The 18,141-nt window shown below is 48.2% G+C and overlaps 1 protein-coding gene across 10 annotated transcripts in view; it reads right to left on the bottom strand.

Moving 5' to 3' along the window:
• Positions 1 to 758: 758 nt before the first annotated feature.
• Positions 759 to 18,141, bottom strand: part of ZNF384 (zinc finger protein 384) — a 39,000-nt gene continuing 21,617 nt past the window's right edge. For 8 of the 10 annotated variants that reach the window (XM_054041746.1, XM_054041699.1, XM_054041755.1 and 5 more), the window contains 5 exons: positions 10,947 to 11,171; positions 10,038 to 10,220; positions 9,182 to 9,260; positions 8,131 to 8,289; positions 759 to 7,943 (listed from right to left, as the gene is read on the bottom strand). In XM_054041746.1, coding sequence (XP_053897721.1) covers positions 7,671 to 7,943; positions 8,131 to 8,289; positions 9,182 to 9,260; positions 10,038 to 10,220; positions 10,947 to 11,171 — 919 coding nt within the window. In that variant the 3' untranslated portion in view covers positions 759 to 7,670. The remainder of the gene's footprint in view (positions 7,944 to 8,130; positions 8,290 to 9,181; positions 9,261 to 10,037; positions 10,221 to 10,946; positions 11,172 to 18,141) is intronic. The other 2 variants (XM_054041772.1, XM_054041780.1) reach the window with 1 other exon arrangement.

Genomic DNA, 18,141 nt, shown 5'->3' with positions numbered 1-18,141 from the left:
CGAAGACTGGAGCCAGGCGTTTTGACGCATGGCGATGCCGGATGCCAGAGTGCATGCAGCCGTGTCCGCAGCATCAAGGGAACCCTGAAGGGAGGTTTGAGCTACCAACTTGCCCTCCTCAGCAATGGCCCCCAGTTCCGTACGAGCCTCAGCTGGGAGAAAGTCTTGGAACTTACGGACCGCAGACCACCAGTTGAAATTGTATCTACTGAGGATCGCAAGCTGGTTCGTGATCCATAGCAAAAGGCCACCAGCAGAATAAACTTTTCTTCCGAAAAGGTCCAGCCACTTGGCGTTCTTTGATTTGGGCGAGGTGGGTGAAAAGGTATTTGTATCCCCTGGTGGGGACAAAGTATTTTCTTTCCACCTCCTTGGCTGTGGGGGGGATGGAGGCTGGAGTTTGCCAGAGAGCTTTGGCATTGGTTTGAATGGTTTTGTTCATGGGGAGAGCCACCCTGGAAGGCCCTTCTGGGCCTAAGATGTCCACCATAGGATTCTCCTCCTCCACAACCTCCTCAACTTGGAGGTTCATATTTAGGGCTATGCGCCTAAGTAGATCTTGCAGGACTCTAAAGTCCATTGGAGGTGGGCCAGACGTGGACGTGCCAGCCACAGCCTTGTCAGGGGAGGACGAGGAAGATGCCACCGGGAGAGCCAGATCGGAAGTGGCCCCTTGGTCTGCTGTGGCTAGATCTTCCTGGGTGCCTGGGGTAGTCCCTACCACAGGTGCTGACTCCACAGGTTGCTCCGGGTCTGGAGGAGGGCGGTTGAGGGTCGCCTCAGGAGGCCGGGCGTCTGATAGTGTCGACGGGCAGGCAACGAGAGGGGCGCCCTGGGCCTGATTATATGCCCAGGGGTCCAAAATTGCCACTGGGGTTGCCAGTGGGGCGCTGAGGGGTCATGACCAAGGCTTCCTGGGCCCGACTGGGGAATGTCCAAAGCCCCTGAACCTCTACCCGATCTACTGGAAGGGGATTGGGAGTGTGACGGCCAAGGGGGAGCGGTGCACGAATGGAGCGAGGGGGGCACCAAGTCCCTTGATGGACGAGGGTCATACGGTGATTGGCGTTGTAATGCTGGCCGTGACCGTAACTGGTGCCATGTTGAAGAGTGGTGCCGCTCCGGGGACCGGTGCCACTCAGGGGACCGGTGCTGTGAAGAGGATTGGCGACACATCGTGGGTTGGTGCCGCGGTGACAGCTGGCATGGGGATTGGTGCCCCGAACGGTGTCGTGAGGTTGCTGAGCGTGATCTGGACCTCGAGTGGGACCATGTTCTGGCAGTCGACGGCGACCTTGAGCGTGAACAGCTCTGAAGGTCGGGGCTGCAGGACCAGCGCCGCGAGTCTAACCGGTGTTGTGAGTCAGACCAGTACGTGGAGCGGTGCCCAGACTCTGAATGACACCGGGACTCAGAGCGGCGTGGAGATGCTGGTCCAAAGAGATCGCCAGTTTGCCCTAGCCAGTACTGGGACTTGTGCCAGAGCCAGTGCTTGAATTGGGAACACTGGTGCTGTCATTTCGATGAGCCCTTTGGCGGCCTCGAAGGTATCTGCAATCAAAGGCAATATAACATCTTCCACTTGTAAAGTCCCTTGTGGCGCGGGACTAGCATGAGCAGACCGGGGCCTAGCGGCTTTGTCAGGTTTAGAGGCCTGGTCCAAAGTTTGCTTGGTTGGGGCCGCAGTGACCGCTTCTGGCCTAATGGAGGGTCCTCCCAAAGCTTGCTTTTTTTGAGCAACTGGGGAGTGAGGGCAGTGCAGGAGTGGACGCCTTTGGGGCCCAGGAGATTGTTGGTCCTGAGGCAGGTGCAGGATCTTTTGCGGTGCCATGGCCGGTACCATTGGGGGAGCACTGCGCACCAAGGAGCTTGGTCCCACATCTTGGGAGGGACGCAATGCGGACTCCATGAGGAGTTGCTTGAGGCGGCTTTCCCTCTTTTCTTGTTCGGCACTTGAACGCTTTGCAGATCTTGCACTTGTCAGCCTGATGGCCCTCCCCCAGACACCTAAGGCAGGAGTCATGGGGATCACCCGTGGGCATGGGCTTGTTACAAGAACTGCAGGGTTTGAAGCCCTGGGACGGCATGCCCCAGAGCCCCGCAGGGCAGTCACTGAAGGGCGGAACTGCCCCCTACTAAACTACACTTAACACTACAATAACCACTAAACTACACTTAACACTAAGATAACTATCAACAATTAACTATCACAGGTAACTACGAAGATAAGAGAAAGCTAGGGATTAGCTGAACACTTGATAAACAAGAGACCACTGTTCCAACAACCGTCACGGGCAGTAAGAAGGAACTGAAGGGGGGTCGGGCCGGCAGGGTCTTATATAGAGCACCATATCGGCGCCACTCCAGGGGACTCCCCAGCCGGCCCGACGGATAGCTGCTAGGGAAAAAGTTTCCGACATCCGTGCATGAGGCACGCGCACGCACCTAACTGGAATTGATATGAGCAAGCACTCGAAGAAGAACAAAAGAAATCCAATCAATGGCACGGGCCCATTACTAAATGAAGATGACAAAATTGTTAATGATGCAGGCAAGGATAAATGTTCATTAAATATTCCTGTTCTGTATTTGGAAAGAAACAGGATGATGTAATGATGATGATGCTGATGAAGTACTTTCCAATCCATTAGTAACTAAGGAGGATGTTAAATATCCTCTAAAAGGGATATACATTTTTTGATCAGCAGGCCTGGATAACTTGCATGTAAGAATCCTAAAAGGGTTGGCTGAGATCTCTGGCACATTAAGGTTATTTTTTAATAACTCTCAGAATACCAGGGAAATTCTAGAAGATTGGAGTGCCAATGTCATGCCAATATTCAAGAAGGGGAAGTGGGATGTGTGACAGTTTGTACCATTATATTCACCCCTTTTACAAAACTATGATAAATTTTGTACAAAGTAGGTCCTGTGAGGTATCATTTGAAGACTCAATTTGCTGATCATTACTGTCCTGGCAAAATGTGTGGCAACAATTTATAAGATTCTACTGTACAGGCAGTCCTCGACTTTATGACATTTGAGTTACGACGAATGGTACTTACGTTTATAAATTGTCATTGTGTTTCGACTTTAAGATGTTGGGTTCAACTTTACGACACTTGATCCAACATTGATCCTATGGGAAATTCACGTTACGACGTTTTCAACTTAAGATGAGATTTTCAGGAACTAATTGTATCGTAAGTCTGAGGACTGCCTGTATAATGTTAAGACATTCCAAATCTGGGGAAGCAGGTACAAACTAGTTCCTCAGAGACAAAAGGCAAACTGATGCCTCAGTCAGGTGTCAATGAAATCAAATGGACTATCACCTGGTTGAGTGGCCATTCTTCGGCAGGAAAAAGGGTGTAAGTGAGAAACTGACATCTTGGCAAAGGAACAGCTGGAGGTTCCAGTCCCCACAGACTTCCTGTCTTCCTGCACCCCAGCTGGAGATGATTCTCAAAGAATAGGAAAAGATACCAGAATGGGGAACAGATGCTCCCTTTCTCTCTACCCACGGCAGCTGCAACACCTGAGAAACAAAGAAACTGCTTTGTACTGAGGAAGTCAGCCAGTAAGACTGCTGAAGCATGTGGCGAGAGAGACTTTTGCTTTCAATTCACTTAGCTTGTTAAATTGGGTATTAGTTGCATTTTACCTTTTATTTCTTTGTAACCAGTTCTGACTTTTATGCCTTATTACTTGTAATCACTTAAAATCTTTCTGTAGTTAATAAACTTGTTTTATTGTCTTATCTAAACCAGTGTGCTTGGATTCAAGTGTTTGGGAAACTTCATTTGAGATAACAGGATTTGTGCATATCATTTCCTATTAATAAATGACAGACTTTATATGAGCTTGTATTGTCCAGAAGAGGGCTGGGCAGTACAAGACACACATTTCTGGGGGAAGTCTGGGACTGGGAATTTGCTGGTGTTGCCTCGCAGTGTATTAATGAATGGCTGGCCATAGCACTCATACAGTATAACTGGAAGTAATTTACATGCTGGAGGCTGTGTGTGAGCAGACCAGGAGTGGTTGCTCTCACAGCCGTGTAAAAGGCATCCCAGGGTGGAAAATTTAGGGGGGACAGCTGTTCAACAGTGCAGACTGTACCCTGGATAATGTCACAGGATTGACCCAAATAACTATAGAATGGTTAGCCTGACAACAATCCCAAGAAAAATAATGGAAAAACTAAAAATAGGATTCTATTAATAAAGAATTAAAGGTTGGAGATATCATGAATGCCAGTCAAGATGATTTCATGGAAAACAGATCTGGTCATGCAAATCTGATTTCATTCTTCGTTGTGATTAAAAATTTGGTTCATAAAGGTAACAGCATATATGTATCAGACAGCCTTTTGTAAGGTGTTTGACTTAGTACAGCACAAGAACATTCTGATTAAAAAATAGCACTATATAATATCACTAGAGCACATGTTAAACTGGCTGACAGATCTCAAAAAGTAGTTGGCAGTGGAAAATTATCAGTGAAGAGAAGTATTTCTAGTGGGGTTCCACAGGGATTGCTACTAGGCCAGATTTTCAGCAATGATCTGGAAATATAAAAATCACTGTTTGCACAATTTGTTGATGACATACAGATTGTCAGAATGACAGAGCATTTCTACAAAGCAATCTGAATTGCTTGGTAAGCTGGGCCCATTCAAACAAAATGTGTTTTAATACACCCAAATGCAAAGTTATACATCTAGGAACAAGGAATGATTGCTCACACCTACAGACTGTATTCTGGAAAGCAGGGGCACTGAAAGGGATTTAGGTGTCATAATAGACAAGCAACTCCCAGTGCTGCAAAAAGGACCAATAAGATCCTTAGGGCAGGTCTTCACTACAGGGGCGGGGGTCGATTTAAGATACGCAAATTCAGCTACGCGAATAGTGTAGCTGAATTCGACATATTGGAGCCGACTTACCCCGCTGTGAGGACGGCGGCAAAATAGACCTCCACGGCTCCCCGTCGATGGCGCTTACTCCCACCTCCACTGGTGGAGTAAGAGCGTCGATTCGGGGATCGATTGTCGCATCCCGACGAGACGCGATAATTCGATCCCCGAGAGATCGATTTCTACCCACCGATTCAGGCGGGTAGTGTAGACCTAGCTTTACATATATAAACAGGGGAGTACTGAGCAGAAGGGGGTGATTTTACCCCTGTACACGGTATTAGTCAGAATGATACCAGAATACTGCATCCAGTTTTGGAGTCCATATTTTAAGGATGTGGAGAAACTGGACAGAGCATAGAGAAGAGCCACAAAAATGATTTCTGGGCTGTGGAGAATGCTTTACAGTAACAGACCTAAAGAGCTCCATCTGTTTATCTTCTCAGACAGAGTGACTTGATTTCAGTATCAAAGTATCTTCATGGGGAGAAAATATTGGGTACTAAAGGGGTCTTTAATCTAGCAGAGAAAGGCATAAACAAGAACTGCTGGCTAGAGCCTGAAGCTAGACTAATTTAAGTTAGAAATTAGGCACGATTTTTAACACTGAGGGTAATTAGTGGAACCAACTACCAAGGGAAGTGGTGGATTCTCTACCTCTTCAAATCAAGCATGGATGCCTCTCTGGAAGATAGGCTTTAGCCAAACACAAAAGTGATTGAGCTCCACAAAGGGGTAACTGGTTAAACGTAATGGTCTGCAATATACAGATCAGACTAGATGATCTAATGGTCCCTTCCAGACTAAATTTTGATGATACAATGCATGCATAGGAGCATAAGGACATAACGCTCACAACTCCAGCCCACTCATGCCCAGCACACAGAGGGAGGAGTATGTTCCTCTTTGTCAGAATTGTTCACACTCAAAGGCAGAGATGCACATTTATACAGCTGCTCACATAGATACGCTGGTGGACACAGGAAGGAACACACAATTCTTGCCCGCTTACCTTGTGCATGGGGCAAAAAGATGTTCATGCTCACACCAGCACCTCAATGCCCCAGTAAGCCTTTTACACCAATTTCTTTCTATACAATGTTGTAAAACACCCACCCTCCCGCAGCAGTTTATACAGAAGCTTGGGATCTTGGGGTTTTTGGGTTTAATCTCAATAAATAATTTTTCTCTTACTTCCTTGTTCTCTTTCTTCTGAGCCAGCCTTCATGATCCAATTAAAAGCCAGACAGATAATTACATGATAATCCAGAAACCATATGGACCAAAAAAGGGGGTGTTGAAAAAAACTCAAAGACAAAAAGAGGAAAGAGGAGGGGGGATGGAGACACAAAGATTGAAAATAAAAATTTGCCTGGATAATGCATTTTATAAACACAGAGATAGAAACAGTTACAGCAAGAACAGAGCGGGCCAGGGATAGGAAATAGATTTTTTTTTTAATAAATTCAAGGGGCTTTCAGTTTATTCTTGGCGGCTCCCCCTTCTCATTGGTTCTCTCCTTGTGGGGGTATCTGTTCCCTTCCCTCAATTGTCCACCTTCTGGGGAATCCATCTGGTCCTGTTTCTAAGAGGCCACCATTACCATGTGAGTCCAGCCCGTCTTGGCAAGGGGGAGCCTGGAAGAATGCCCATGGTGAGACGCGAGCAGGAGGAATTAGCCTTTTCCTGCCTCCTTGAAGAGGCTGGTCTGTTCCGCCTCCTGCTTTGGGAACCAGAAGCCAGACTGCTGAACTGAGCAGAGGAAGGGTGAGGGTCAGAACCCCTGCCCCTCGTTTCTGGGAAGGGGACATGGGAAGGGTGGGCAATGAGCATTGTGGCAGTCTCTTATCCTCCCACTGCTTTTTTGGTTTCCTGATGCTGCCTGCAGACTCTTTTGGGGGGAGATGGAGACTGAGCTACTATTGCATTATTCACAAAGGGAAGGCCCAGCAGTGACCTGGAACCCACTCCCCTGGATCTCTGTGGGGTGGTCTCTCTCCTACAGTTGGGTGGCAGACAGGGCAGCTGGACCAGACAGACCCTGCCCGTGTTCTCCAGTGGGGGAGAAGAGAAATTGCAGCCCTCCCACATCCTCCGACAGCTTAGGCAATCTCAAACCCAGGGAATACGTATCGCCTCCCGTCCCCAAGAGTTCTCCCTTTCACCCAGGGAGCAGGGAAATTATCCGAGCCCAGGGCTGGAGAACTGATCCCTCCTCACTTTCACAAGTAAGAGAGGGGAATGAATGTTTTCCTTTAGCCACATTAGAAAATCCTAAAAAAAACCCACACAGTGAACCCTGTCAGAACCTTCAATGCCCTGCTGTCAGCATGCATCCAAGCCCCTCTGCACAAAAACAGCCTCTTTCCATCCCATCCTGCCACGTGTGGCCCAGAGGGTGCCCCCTCCACCAGCCTTCAAGACACATTTTAAAATTATACAGGAGGCAAAAATTAGGACTTTCTTGTGTGTGTGAACTCAAGGGCTCGTGTGTGAGGAGCTGGCTCCCAGCACAGGAAGGGGGCTCTTGCAGGTGAGAGTATCCCCTCTTTGGAGCAGGCTGTTGCATAAGATGCCTGTGAAGACAAGCTATCACTCCAGGGGCTGCCATTAACAGGGTACACTGCCAGGAGAGGCTGTTGCACAAGGAGAGGCCAGAGGCTGTTGCACAAGGAGGGGCCATTGCACAAGCATTGCCCCCGGGCATAGGCTATGCACGAGAGGTTTTCTGCTCCCTGGGTCAAAGTCTCTCTTAGGAGCTGGAGAGATGTTCCACCTGGATGGTGCTGGTGCTGACAGTGAGGCAGATGTTCTTGTGGTGCTCTGAAGTCTTGTAAGGGGTCAGGTCAAAGGAGCAATGGGATGGAGGGTTGGGGGGGTTAGTGTCTCCAGAAGGGCCCCCCGCTGCCCCACCACCCTGCGGCTGGAAGTGCTGCTGTTGGGAGGCCTGAACTTGGGCCTGTGCCACTTGCTGCTGTGGGTCAGGGATGTTGTGTTTCCGCATGTGCTTCATCAGGTATGTCTCCTGTGAGGGGGAAGGAAGGAAGGAAGGAATCAAGGTGAGAGCGAGCTCCTGGAAAAGCAGGTATCAGTGATCCACTAGGGACAGATCTCAAGACCTCTCCCACCCAGCACCTCTTCAGGGATGAGGACTAAACCTCTGCCCACCAGGGGAGTACTTCCATGCCTGCTCTGCCTTCAGTGATACTCACTGAGGTGTAGGCCCGGCTGCAGATGGAGCAGGTATAGACCTTGGCGTGCTTCACTGTGTGCGTAGCCAGGTGAACTTCCAGCGAGGCAGCATCTGTGTACGCGCGGTGGCAATTGTGGCACTTGAACGGTTTGTCTTTGTTGTGCTGCCGCCTGTGGGACTGCAGAGGGGTGGAGGAAGCAGGGAGAGAGAGTGGGGAGAGAGGAATTGGATGTTAGAGCTGAAGATGCCCCCTCATGACCTACTCCGTCTCAGGCCACAGGTCTCCTTATTCCCAGTATCCTAAGTGATTGGGCTCTGGGCTCGTTCCTTGGGGAAGAGCTCTCAGTTCTTGTCCCCCACCTTCCCAGTCTCCCTCCTGCTGGTTCACTGGCTGTATTTGAAGAGGGGAATCTCCCAACCCTCAGCAGACTCCACTCCTACCCCTCTCCTCTGTCCTTCCCTACTCCCATCCCCTTCCTCTCAACTCCCTTCTTACATCCCACATTGCTCTCCTAGGCTCTCACCACTGCCTGATTCACTTTAACCCTATATAGCGAACTCCTCCACAGCCCCTTTATTCCTTGCCCTCCTTGTTATTTATAGCTCCTCCCCATTTAGTGTTGCCTATGACCTCCCTTAACATATTGCTCACCCCCTCTTCAAGGGCACTAAAGAAGCCAACAGTCCAGCCCATGACATCTCTGATCCCCCAGCTCTTCTCTTTTCCCTCCACACCATGGGGGCAAGGGCAGTGCTACCAGCTTTTATGACTTTACCACAAGTTTCACGATATCTGATGTTTTCCTGAGAGCCCCAGCTCCAGAGTATCATAAGGAAGAAAAGGTTGAACATGTGACCTCAAAAGCCAGACAGCAAATGAAAAGAACCCAACATTTTTCAAAATCTCATGGTATTATAGGGCTTTATTTTTTGGGGGGTGGCAATGTTGCAAGTCTCCTCTGCTGCAACTCAACCACACCTGGAGCAGCCTCCCTGGATTTCTCTGCTTTCCTCCCCTGCAGCCTTGTGTGCTCCCTCCACTGGGGCTTGGGGTGAGCTCACACCCTTACCTGCAGGTTGGAGAGCTGGGTGAAAGCCTTTTCACAGCCTGGGTGGGCACATTTGTAGGGTCGGTCCCCAGTGTGGATGCTGTCAGGGAGGAAGAGCACAAATAGGAAGCAGTGAACAAGAAGTCAAAATGGATCCCCATGACCTGATGCCCTGACAAGATCCCATAGCCACTCAAGCAGGAATGGGTGCGATGCTACCCGCAGACACTATTCTATAACCTTACTGAGACAAGGGGGCCCTGCTCTGTTCCTATGCCCAGCTAGAAGAGAAACTGGGGAGATTATATAGGATCAGGCTGGGTACAGAGGATGACAAGGACAGGAGTGACAGGCCAGCTTGGTATCTGTAGCAGTGCCAGGAGAAGTGGCTGTATGTCCAGGTTCTCTGTCCCCAGCATAGGCGTCCACATGACTAAGGTGCATCTCTGCCCATACAGTGCCAGGAGACATGCTCCTGCTCAGGGCACACACAAAATCTCTGCCTCTCAGGGTGATATCTGTGTCTCTGTGCCCCCTGCAATGCCAGGGAAAGCTTCCACACACTCAGTCTCAGTGCCCAACCCCCATAGTGCCAGGCTGGGATCCCTCATGACCAATGTCTCTCTCTCTGTGCCCCCCACGGTGCAAGACCAAGGATCCCCCAAGGCCAGAATGTGCCAACCTCTGCCCTGACGTGGTCAGTGTCTCCTGCGCAGCCTCCACTCCATCCTCTCTCTGGTGGGCCGCGTCCTCCTGGGGGTGCAGCCTGCCGCATCCCCTGCCCGCCCCCCGCATGCTCGGCGCGCGTACTCCACAGGTGCATGCCGGCGGTGGGGGGCGGGGCTAGGGCCAGGCCCCAGCCTCTTGTGGCCCTTACCGTGTGTGCTGCTGCAGGTGGGAAAGTTGGCGGAAGGCCTTCTGGCAGTAGCGGCAGCTGTAGGGCTTGGCCCCCGAGTGGATGCGGAGGTGCTGAGCCAGGTAGGACGTGTTGGCGAAGCTCTTGGAGCAGTGAGGACACTTGTGCGGCTTGACAATCGCTGTGTGAAGCTTGGAGTGGATCCTGCCGAAGAGGAGGAGGAGCAGCAGCAGTTGGACACGACCACCATCTGGCTAGTGTGGATGGAATGAGGGCACGAAGGGGGTGGGACAGCACCACGCTACCTGGCTACATATAAGGAACTCCAGACGTGGACTGAACCCACACGCCCCCAGGGTGTATGACACCAAGGCCTGTCTGCACCAGGGGGCCAGAGAGAGGAGCTGTACAGTCTAGACTGAGGGGCACTGGCAGAGCTGTGTGTGGGAAGCCCAGGACTGGAATAGCAGAGGGGTGGCAAGACAGGTGGTGGTACAGGCAGAGCTGTGTTGGGAGTGAGGGGGAAGTGGACTGCCCTATACCTACTCAAGACTCCCACTGGTAATGTCAGGCTAGGATTCACAGGAAGTATCACCTCTCTTCAGATGACCCTAAGAACAGGCTGTCCTGACCTTCACTGAGGCAACAGTTCCCACGTGTTTGGGAGCACCACTACAGAACTGGTGAGTGGAGATACCCAGCCTATGGGAAACAGTGACTGCCCCAGTCACCTGCTCCTGTATTTTTCACTTCATGCATCCGATGAAGTGGGTTCTAACCCACGAAAGCTTATGCCCAAATAAATCTGTTAGTCTCTAAGGTGCCACAAGGACTCTTTTTTCTGAAACCTACCCCAGCCTAGTGTGTTTGCAGCATGCTGGGATGACGGCAACATGCAGTGAGCAAGGCCCCAGCCTTCTCCACCCTTACCGTGTGTGCTGCTGCAGGTGGGAGAGCTGGCGGAAGGCCTTCTGGCAGTAGCTGCACGTGTAGGGCTTGGCCCCTGAGTGGATGCGAATGTGCTGGGCCAGGTAGGAGCTGTTGGCAAAGCTCTTGGAGCAGTGAGGACACTTGTGTGGCTTTGTCTCCGTATGAGACTTGGAGTGGATCTGCATCTCCGACTTGGAATAGAACGTCAGCGAACACATCCGGCACCTGGGACCGGGATGAGGGGAAGAGAGAGTGTCATATGGGGCAGGCCCCAACATGTACCAAAATTAACAGGGTGGGGTCCTCACTACCAGAGGCTTAATGTCCCAGAGCAGGGAGGGGATAGTCCCTCTGTGTCTCTGGGGAGACCCCACCTGGGATACTGTGCTCAGCTGTGGGCTCCTCAATCTCAGAAAAAGAGCGACAGATTGGAGGAGATCAGAGAAGAGCCACAGACACACTCCAGGGACCAGGCTGGTCAAGTTTTTGGGAGAGTCAGAGTTAAATCCACTTAGCTTGGTGAAGAGATGAGAAATGGGAGACAAGACAGCACCCTAGAAAGGGCATAAGCAGATAGGTATGATGGGAATAGAAATAAAAATTCCCAGACAAAAAACTTTGTTCATCTATTATTTATTTGTTGGGGGGTGAAAAAAGGACAGAAAACCTGGGATTTCCAGGTTAAGGTTCCACTTCACAATAAAAGCTGACCAGGAAGTGCTGGAATGTCTGCAAAAGCAGTTAAGATCACCACCACCTTAACTCTGCCCCCTCTTTGGAGAAGGTATTGTACTTGTACAGTTTGAGTAGAATGTTGAAAATGAGAAGTACAGAGAATGCTTTTATAACTGGTTTCACATGTGCCTTGAATACCAAACATGATGCTTCATCACCTCAACACTTTTATTGTTTCCATAACCTTGCCATATTTCATTATATTGCTCTAGGAGTTTGGACACATTAGCGCTATGGTCATATGTATCTCTGGTGGCACATAGGCTCTTTAAACAGGGGGAAATGATTGACCTCTGTCTGCTATTTATCACTAATTGATAAAGAAAGTTTTTTTCCAAGGACTGCATATGGCTCCAAGACACCATTTGTCTAATAGTGTCTAAAAGTTTTAATGATTGCTGCTGCAATGGAAAGATAAGGCTGTCTAAGTCTCTGGCTACTCTTCAGGGTGCCACTACAGGGGCAGAGTAATGTATGTTGTGGCCTTAACTATTCATTTGTAGACTTTTCAATATTTTGTGGGGGTTTTAGCAAAATGAAACATGCCCATGGAACGTGCACTTGGAACTTCCAGGTTAATGCTTGAGAAAATTCAAAGGCCACCTAAAGGATTTTTGACTAATCCAAAGATTATTCCAACTTTCACTCCAGATTGATGACTTTTTTGTCTGGGAATTTCCTTAAGTATTAAAAAATGTTTAAGAATTGCTTGGTGACAGGAGTCCCAGTAGATACTGGGAGTCAGCAGGAATTAGAACCCATTGTTCTTAGACATCCCCTCAAATTCAGATGTGGCTTTTCCCTCTTCCCCAGGAGATCCCTTCCCCTCCATGTGTTTGTGTCTACCCCATCTCACACACACACACACACACACACACACACACGGCTATTCACATTGGGGCCGGGTGACAGTTATGAAATATGCATCAGTCTGATTAGTATATGCAATGCAGAAATGCATTTATCCAACACTTACCTGACACCTCCACAGACCCTATCCAGCCATGCCCTTGTTCCAAGTCCAGTAGCTGAAGTCCCACCTCCTTGGTACAGATACTTACCACTGCTCAGAGCTCCTTCCTCCCCCACCATTCATTAATTCCTTTTTTCAGTCATTCCCACATTCATCTTCCCCTGCTTCTCATTCAACCTTTTTTCCGGATCCTAATATAAGGTATGCATCCAAATAATGCACTGACACCGCACTCGGCTATCTAACTCACACGCTACCTGAGTGCGCCATTATTTTTTTCAAGTAAAGTTAAATATCTCCTCAGACAATCATAGGCATCAGTGTTCTCCAGGACCAACAGAGTGGAAGATGTTTTAAATGTTAACATTAAACTGTTTTGAAGATGTGAAGATCCAAAAGAAGGATTAGAATGATTTCCAAGAACCAAAAGCTCATTTATTAACCCAAACTTTCCAAAGACTTTCAACCCTGGACTTAGATACAGCATGTGAAATGTTGGGTGAATTTTTACCTCATACTTACAGGATGGCTGACCACATCCTTGAACGCAGATGCTGAAAAGAACATCCAGTTGAACACAAGCTCCCACTGCAATGCTGTGGCTAGGAGGGCTAATGTGACTAGAAGCTGTACAAGTTATCAGGCAGATGTGCTGAATACTGGGTAGGAGTAATATTACCTCCATACAGTGTTGATGAGACTGTTACTGGAATATCATGTCATATCATGGTATCCACACTTCAAAAATTATGTTGAAAAAACTGGACAGGGCTCAGAGAAGGCTGGTTTTGTTCAATATCTTCATTAATGATCTGGAGGATGGCGTGGACTGTACTCTCAGCAAGTTTGCAGATGACACTAAACTAGGAGGAGTGGTAGATACGCTGGAGGGTAGGGATAGGATACAGAGGGACCTAGACAAATTAGAGGATTGGGCCAAAAGAAACCTGATCTACAAGGGTCTACAAGGACAAGTGTAGAGTCCTGCATTGCTACAGACTAGGGACCGAATGGCTAGGCAGCAGTTCTGCAGAAAAGGACCTAGGGGTTAGTGGACGAGAAGCTGGATATGAGTCGACAGTGTGCCCGTGTTGCCAAGAAGGCTAACGGCATTTTGGGCTGTATAAGTAGGGGCATTGCCAGCAGATCGAGGGACGTGATCATTCCCCTCTATTCAACATTGGTGAGGCCTCATCTGGAGTACTCCGTCCAGTTTTGGGCCCCACACTAGAACAAGGATGTGAAAAAATTGGAAAGAGTCCAGTGGAGGGCAACAAAAATGATTAAGGGGCTGGAGCACATGACTTATGAGGAGAGGCTGAGGAAACTGGGATAGTTTAGTCTGCAGAAGAGAAGAAGGGGAGGGGAGGGGATTTTATAGCTGCTTTCAACTACCTGAAAGGGGGTTCCAAAGAGGATGGTTCTAGACTGTTCTCAGTGGTACCAGATGACAGAACAAGGAGTCATGGTCTCAAGTTGCAGTTGGGGAGGTTTAGGTTGGATATTAGGAAAAACTTTTTCGCTAGGAGGGTGGTGAAATCTCCTTCCTTAGAGGTTAAGGTCAGGCTTGACAATGCCCTGGCTGGGATGATTTAGTTGGGAATTGGTCCTGCTTTGAGCAGGGGGTTGGACTAGATGACCTCCCGAGGTCCCTTCCAACCCTGATATTCTATGATTCTATAAGAATGATTCACAGTTTGGAAAACCTGTTTGCCTGAGAGACTGAAGGAGTCCAATGTATTGGCTTGTTTCAAAGCTTAGGCAAAGAAGTGATTTGATCACTGTCTCTAAGTAACTATATGGGGGAGAAAATATCCAATAATAGAGGACCCTTTAATGTAGCAAATAAGTGCATAATGAGATCCCAGGGCCGGAAGCAGAAGTCAGAAAAATTCAAACTGGAAATAAGACAAATTTTCAACAGTGAGGGTATTTTACCATTGAAACAATTTACTAAAGCATGTGGTAGATACTCCGTCACTTGGAGTCTAAGTCACGACTGGAGGACAGATTTTTAGATGTACTTAGTGCCGTTTTGAAAATCTGGCCCTAGATATCTTTCTAACATATCTGTTCCAGTTTAAATGCAAGTTATTGGATTTGATGCAGGAGGTCTGACTCTACGATCACAACAGTCCCTTTAGGCCTTTTAAAAAACAACAATGAATATTGTCACAGTATCAAATCTGAATAACATAATTCACTGCATTCCTTTTAGCAACTAATTTTGTAATGCAATAAAAAAAGCCATCAAGTTTGCCTGCCAGGGTTCTCCTGACATACAGGGTACATAAACACTCCTTTTCCCTGCTCCAATGTGGCTTCAGGTAAAACGCAGGCAAATAAATTGGCTAGCTGATATGGAAGGATGACACTACCTTTGGGATGAACCTCGAATGAGGACACAGGTAAACCTTGTCCTTAAAAGATATAGTATAGAGACACCCAGACATTAAGGCAACACAGCTCTCCTACTCTTCTGGCCAAGGTGATTGCAACCAAAAATGCCACCTTTGTTGATAGATGCAGCAGAGAGCAAGTAGCCAAATGCTCAAACAAGGGACCAATAAGGCTTGATAACACTAAATTTAGATCTCACAGAGGAACAGGGTCTTGCACCTGAGGATCTAATTTGATTATGCCTTTCAAAAACCTTATGGATATGTCATTAAAGAAAATACAGCAATTATCCACCTTTGGGTTGAAGGCTGAAACAGCTGCCACGTGTACTTTGATCAAACTAACAGCCAACAGCTGGTGTTTCAGGTACAATGAGTAGTCCAGAATATGCTGAACCAAAGAACGGGACAGTAGTATCACATACTGGTGAGACAAGATGCAAAAAAGTCTCCACTTAGAGAGGCAAGTAGCTCTTGTAAAACACCACCTACTATTTAGCAGGATCTCTTAAATCTCCTTTCAAGCAGACCACTCTCTAATATCTAGCCAGGAGCATCCATACAGTTAAATGAATGGATTGTAGGCTCAGCTGGAATAGGTCACCATGATCTTGGGAGACTGGGTCCAAGTCTAGTGGAAGCGAGATTGGAGGATTCACTGACAATGCCAGGAGAGTGGAGAACCAGTGTTGGGAGTCTCACACTGGGGATATAAGTTAGACTCTGGCCTGGTCTTGTCTTATCTTATCTTTAGTAATACCATCTGAATACGCAGGATTGGGGGAAAGGCACAGAGAAGCCTGCCTGACCACTGCAGCAAAAACATGTCTGTCAGGGAACTGGGCTGTGATCCTGTAGGGAACAGAACTGCTGACTTTTTCTGCTGGTTCTTGATGCAAAATAGGTCTAGCTAGAGAAACCCACCATGATGGAAGATTTATCTGGCCATATCTGGATGAAGAGATCACTTGTGGTAACTTGCAAATGTTTAACTCAGGCAGTCTGCTAAATTATTTTGGACCCCCAAGAGGCAAGAAGCTACTATATCTATCAAGTTGGCAATGTAGAGCTCCCAAAGCAGAGCTGCCTCTTAACAGAGTAGAGAACAGCAGGCTCCTCCCTGCATGTTGAGGTAGAACATTGCCGCTGTGTTGTCTGTGTGGACTAACAGGCTCTTTCCCCTGATAGGTGGCAGAAACACTTGGTATGCCAGTCTGACAGCTTTCAGCTCTCTGATGCTGATGTGTAAAGGTAAGTCCTCTGGGGACCATAAACCCTGAGTCTGTAGAGAACCCTGATGGGCCTCCCCAGCCAAGGGCATATGTGTCCATCACTAACATGAGTGTCTGTTGTGGGCCAGCAAAGGGAACTTATCCACCAATTTAGAGAGGTGAGGACATAGGAAGGCACCCTCACCACTGAGTCTAGATGGCAGCTCAGCAAAAAGACTCACTTCAGCCCACCCTGTAGAATTCTAGGGTGCAGTATGGCGTATTGAACCAAGGAAATGCAGGAGGCCATATGCCTCAGGAGCCTCAAATGATTTCATGCTGTTGTGACCAGGTGAGCTTCCATATCTATAAAAACTGATCAAATTGCCTGAAACCTTTAGTCCGGAAGAAAAGCTCTGTCTTGAGTAGAGTCCAGTACAGCCCCTATAAAACTGTATCCTCTGGACCAGGAAGAGGAGAGACTTGTCGGCATTGACTAGCAGTCCCAGAGCACTGAATATTGACTGGATGAGCTATACACTATACTGTACCTGAAGTCTAGATCAGCCCTTGACAAGCCAGTCGTATAGGTAGGGGTAAACTTAAACTCCCAATTTTTTGAGAAATGCAGCTACCACTGCCATAACTTTTGTAAAGACTCAGGGAGCTGGTGACAGGCCATATGGTAGTACGGTGAACTGGTAATGATTTTGATTTACCAGAAATCTGAGGTACTTCCTGTGAGCTTGGTTGACTGCCACATGAAAGCAGACATCTTTAAAGCTGAGGGCAGCATACCAATCTCCTCCCTGAATTGTGGGGACAACAGAAGCTAAGGTAACCATGCAACACTATCATTTTAAAGAAATTGTTAAGTTGACGCAGAACTAAAATTGGTCTGAGAACCTGCTCCCCATCCCTTTGCTATTAGAAAAATAGAGGGAATAAAACCCCACCCCTCAGACACTGTGGAACTCTTCTAAGGCCCCAACGGAAGGAGAGATTGTACGTCTTGGAAGAGTTCCTTGTGAGAGTGGTCCCTGAAGAGGGATGGGGACGGAGGGATTGAAACAAACTGGAAGGTACAGACCACCTCCACCGCGCTCAAGACACACTGGGCCGAAGTAATTTGGGACCAAGCACCAAGGAAGTGGGACAGAGTGTTTGCAAAAGTGGGGAAATTTGGGTCTGGAGAGATGGAGACTGATATGGTGACCTTGACAGGTTCACCAAAATGACTGTTTGGCACTTTCTGGATGTCTTGAAGGGCCTGGAGCTGGAGCCAAAGCAAAAGGAAGGGGAGGCCTGTACCTATGTCCCCTGGACTTCTTTTTTTTTATAGGTCCTGCCAGAGGTGCATCTGCAGTGCTTTTTGATTGGAGCAGGAGCGTACAAACCTAGGGACTTTAAGGTGGTCCTTCAGCTTATGGAGCTTGCTGTCCACCTGGTCTACGAACAGAGAAGGATTCTCAAAAGACAAGTCTTGAATAGTATTCTGGACTTTGCAGGGAAAACCAGAAGACTGTAACCAAAAGGGATCTCCCACATAGTAACCGCAGAAGCCATGGTTCTAGATGCTGAGAATGCTGCATCCAGTCCAGTGTGCAGCAATGTTCTCACTAAGAGCCTGCCCTCATTCACCGAGGAAGAGAATTCCTGCCTAGCGTTAGGAAGCAGTTTTTTGAACCTCTCCATGAAGCCCCAGAAATTAAAATCATACCACCCCAGCAGAGCCTGTTGGTTGGCAATTCAAATCTGCAATGCCCCAGTTGAATAAATCTTCCTCCAAAAAAGTCCAATCTCTTTGTGTCCTTTGATTTTGGGGGTGGAGGGAGGGGAACGACAGGACACAGCCAGATGCCCTGTTACACACACTC

Source organism: Malaclemys terrapin, chromosome 1 (genome assembly GCF_027887155.1).
Source record: "Malaclemys terrapin pileata isolate rMalTer1 chromosome 1, rMalTer1.hap1, whole genome shotgun sequence".
Taxonomy (NCBI): Eukaryota; Metazoa; Chordata; order Testudines; family Emydidae; genus Malaclemys; species Malaclemys terrapin.
Note: the sequence above shows the minus strand (reverse complement) of the source record. Positions and strands in the feature narration are given on the sequence as shown.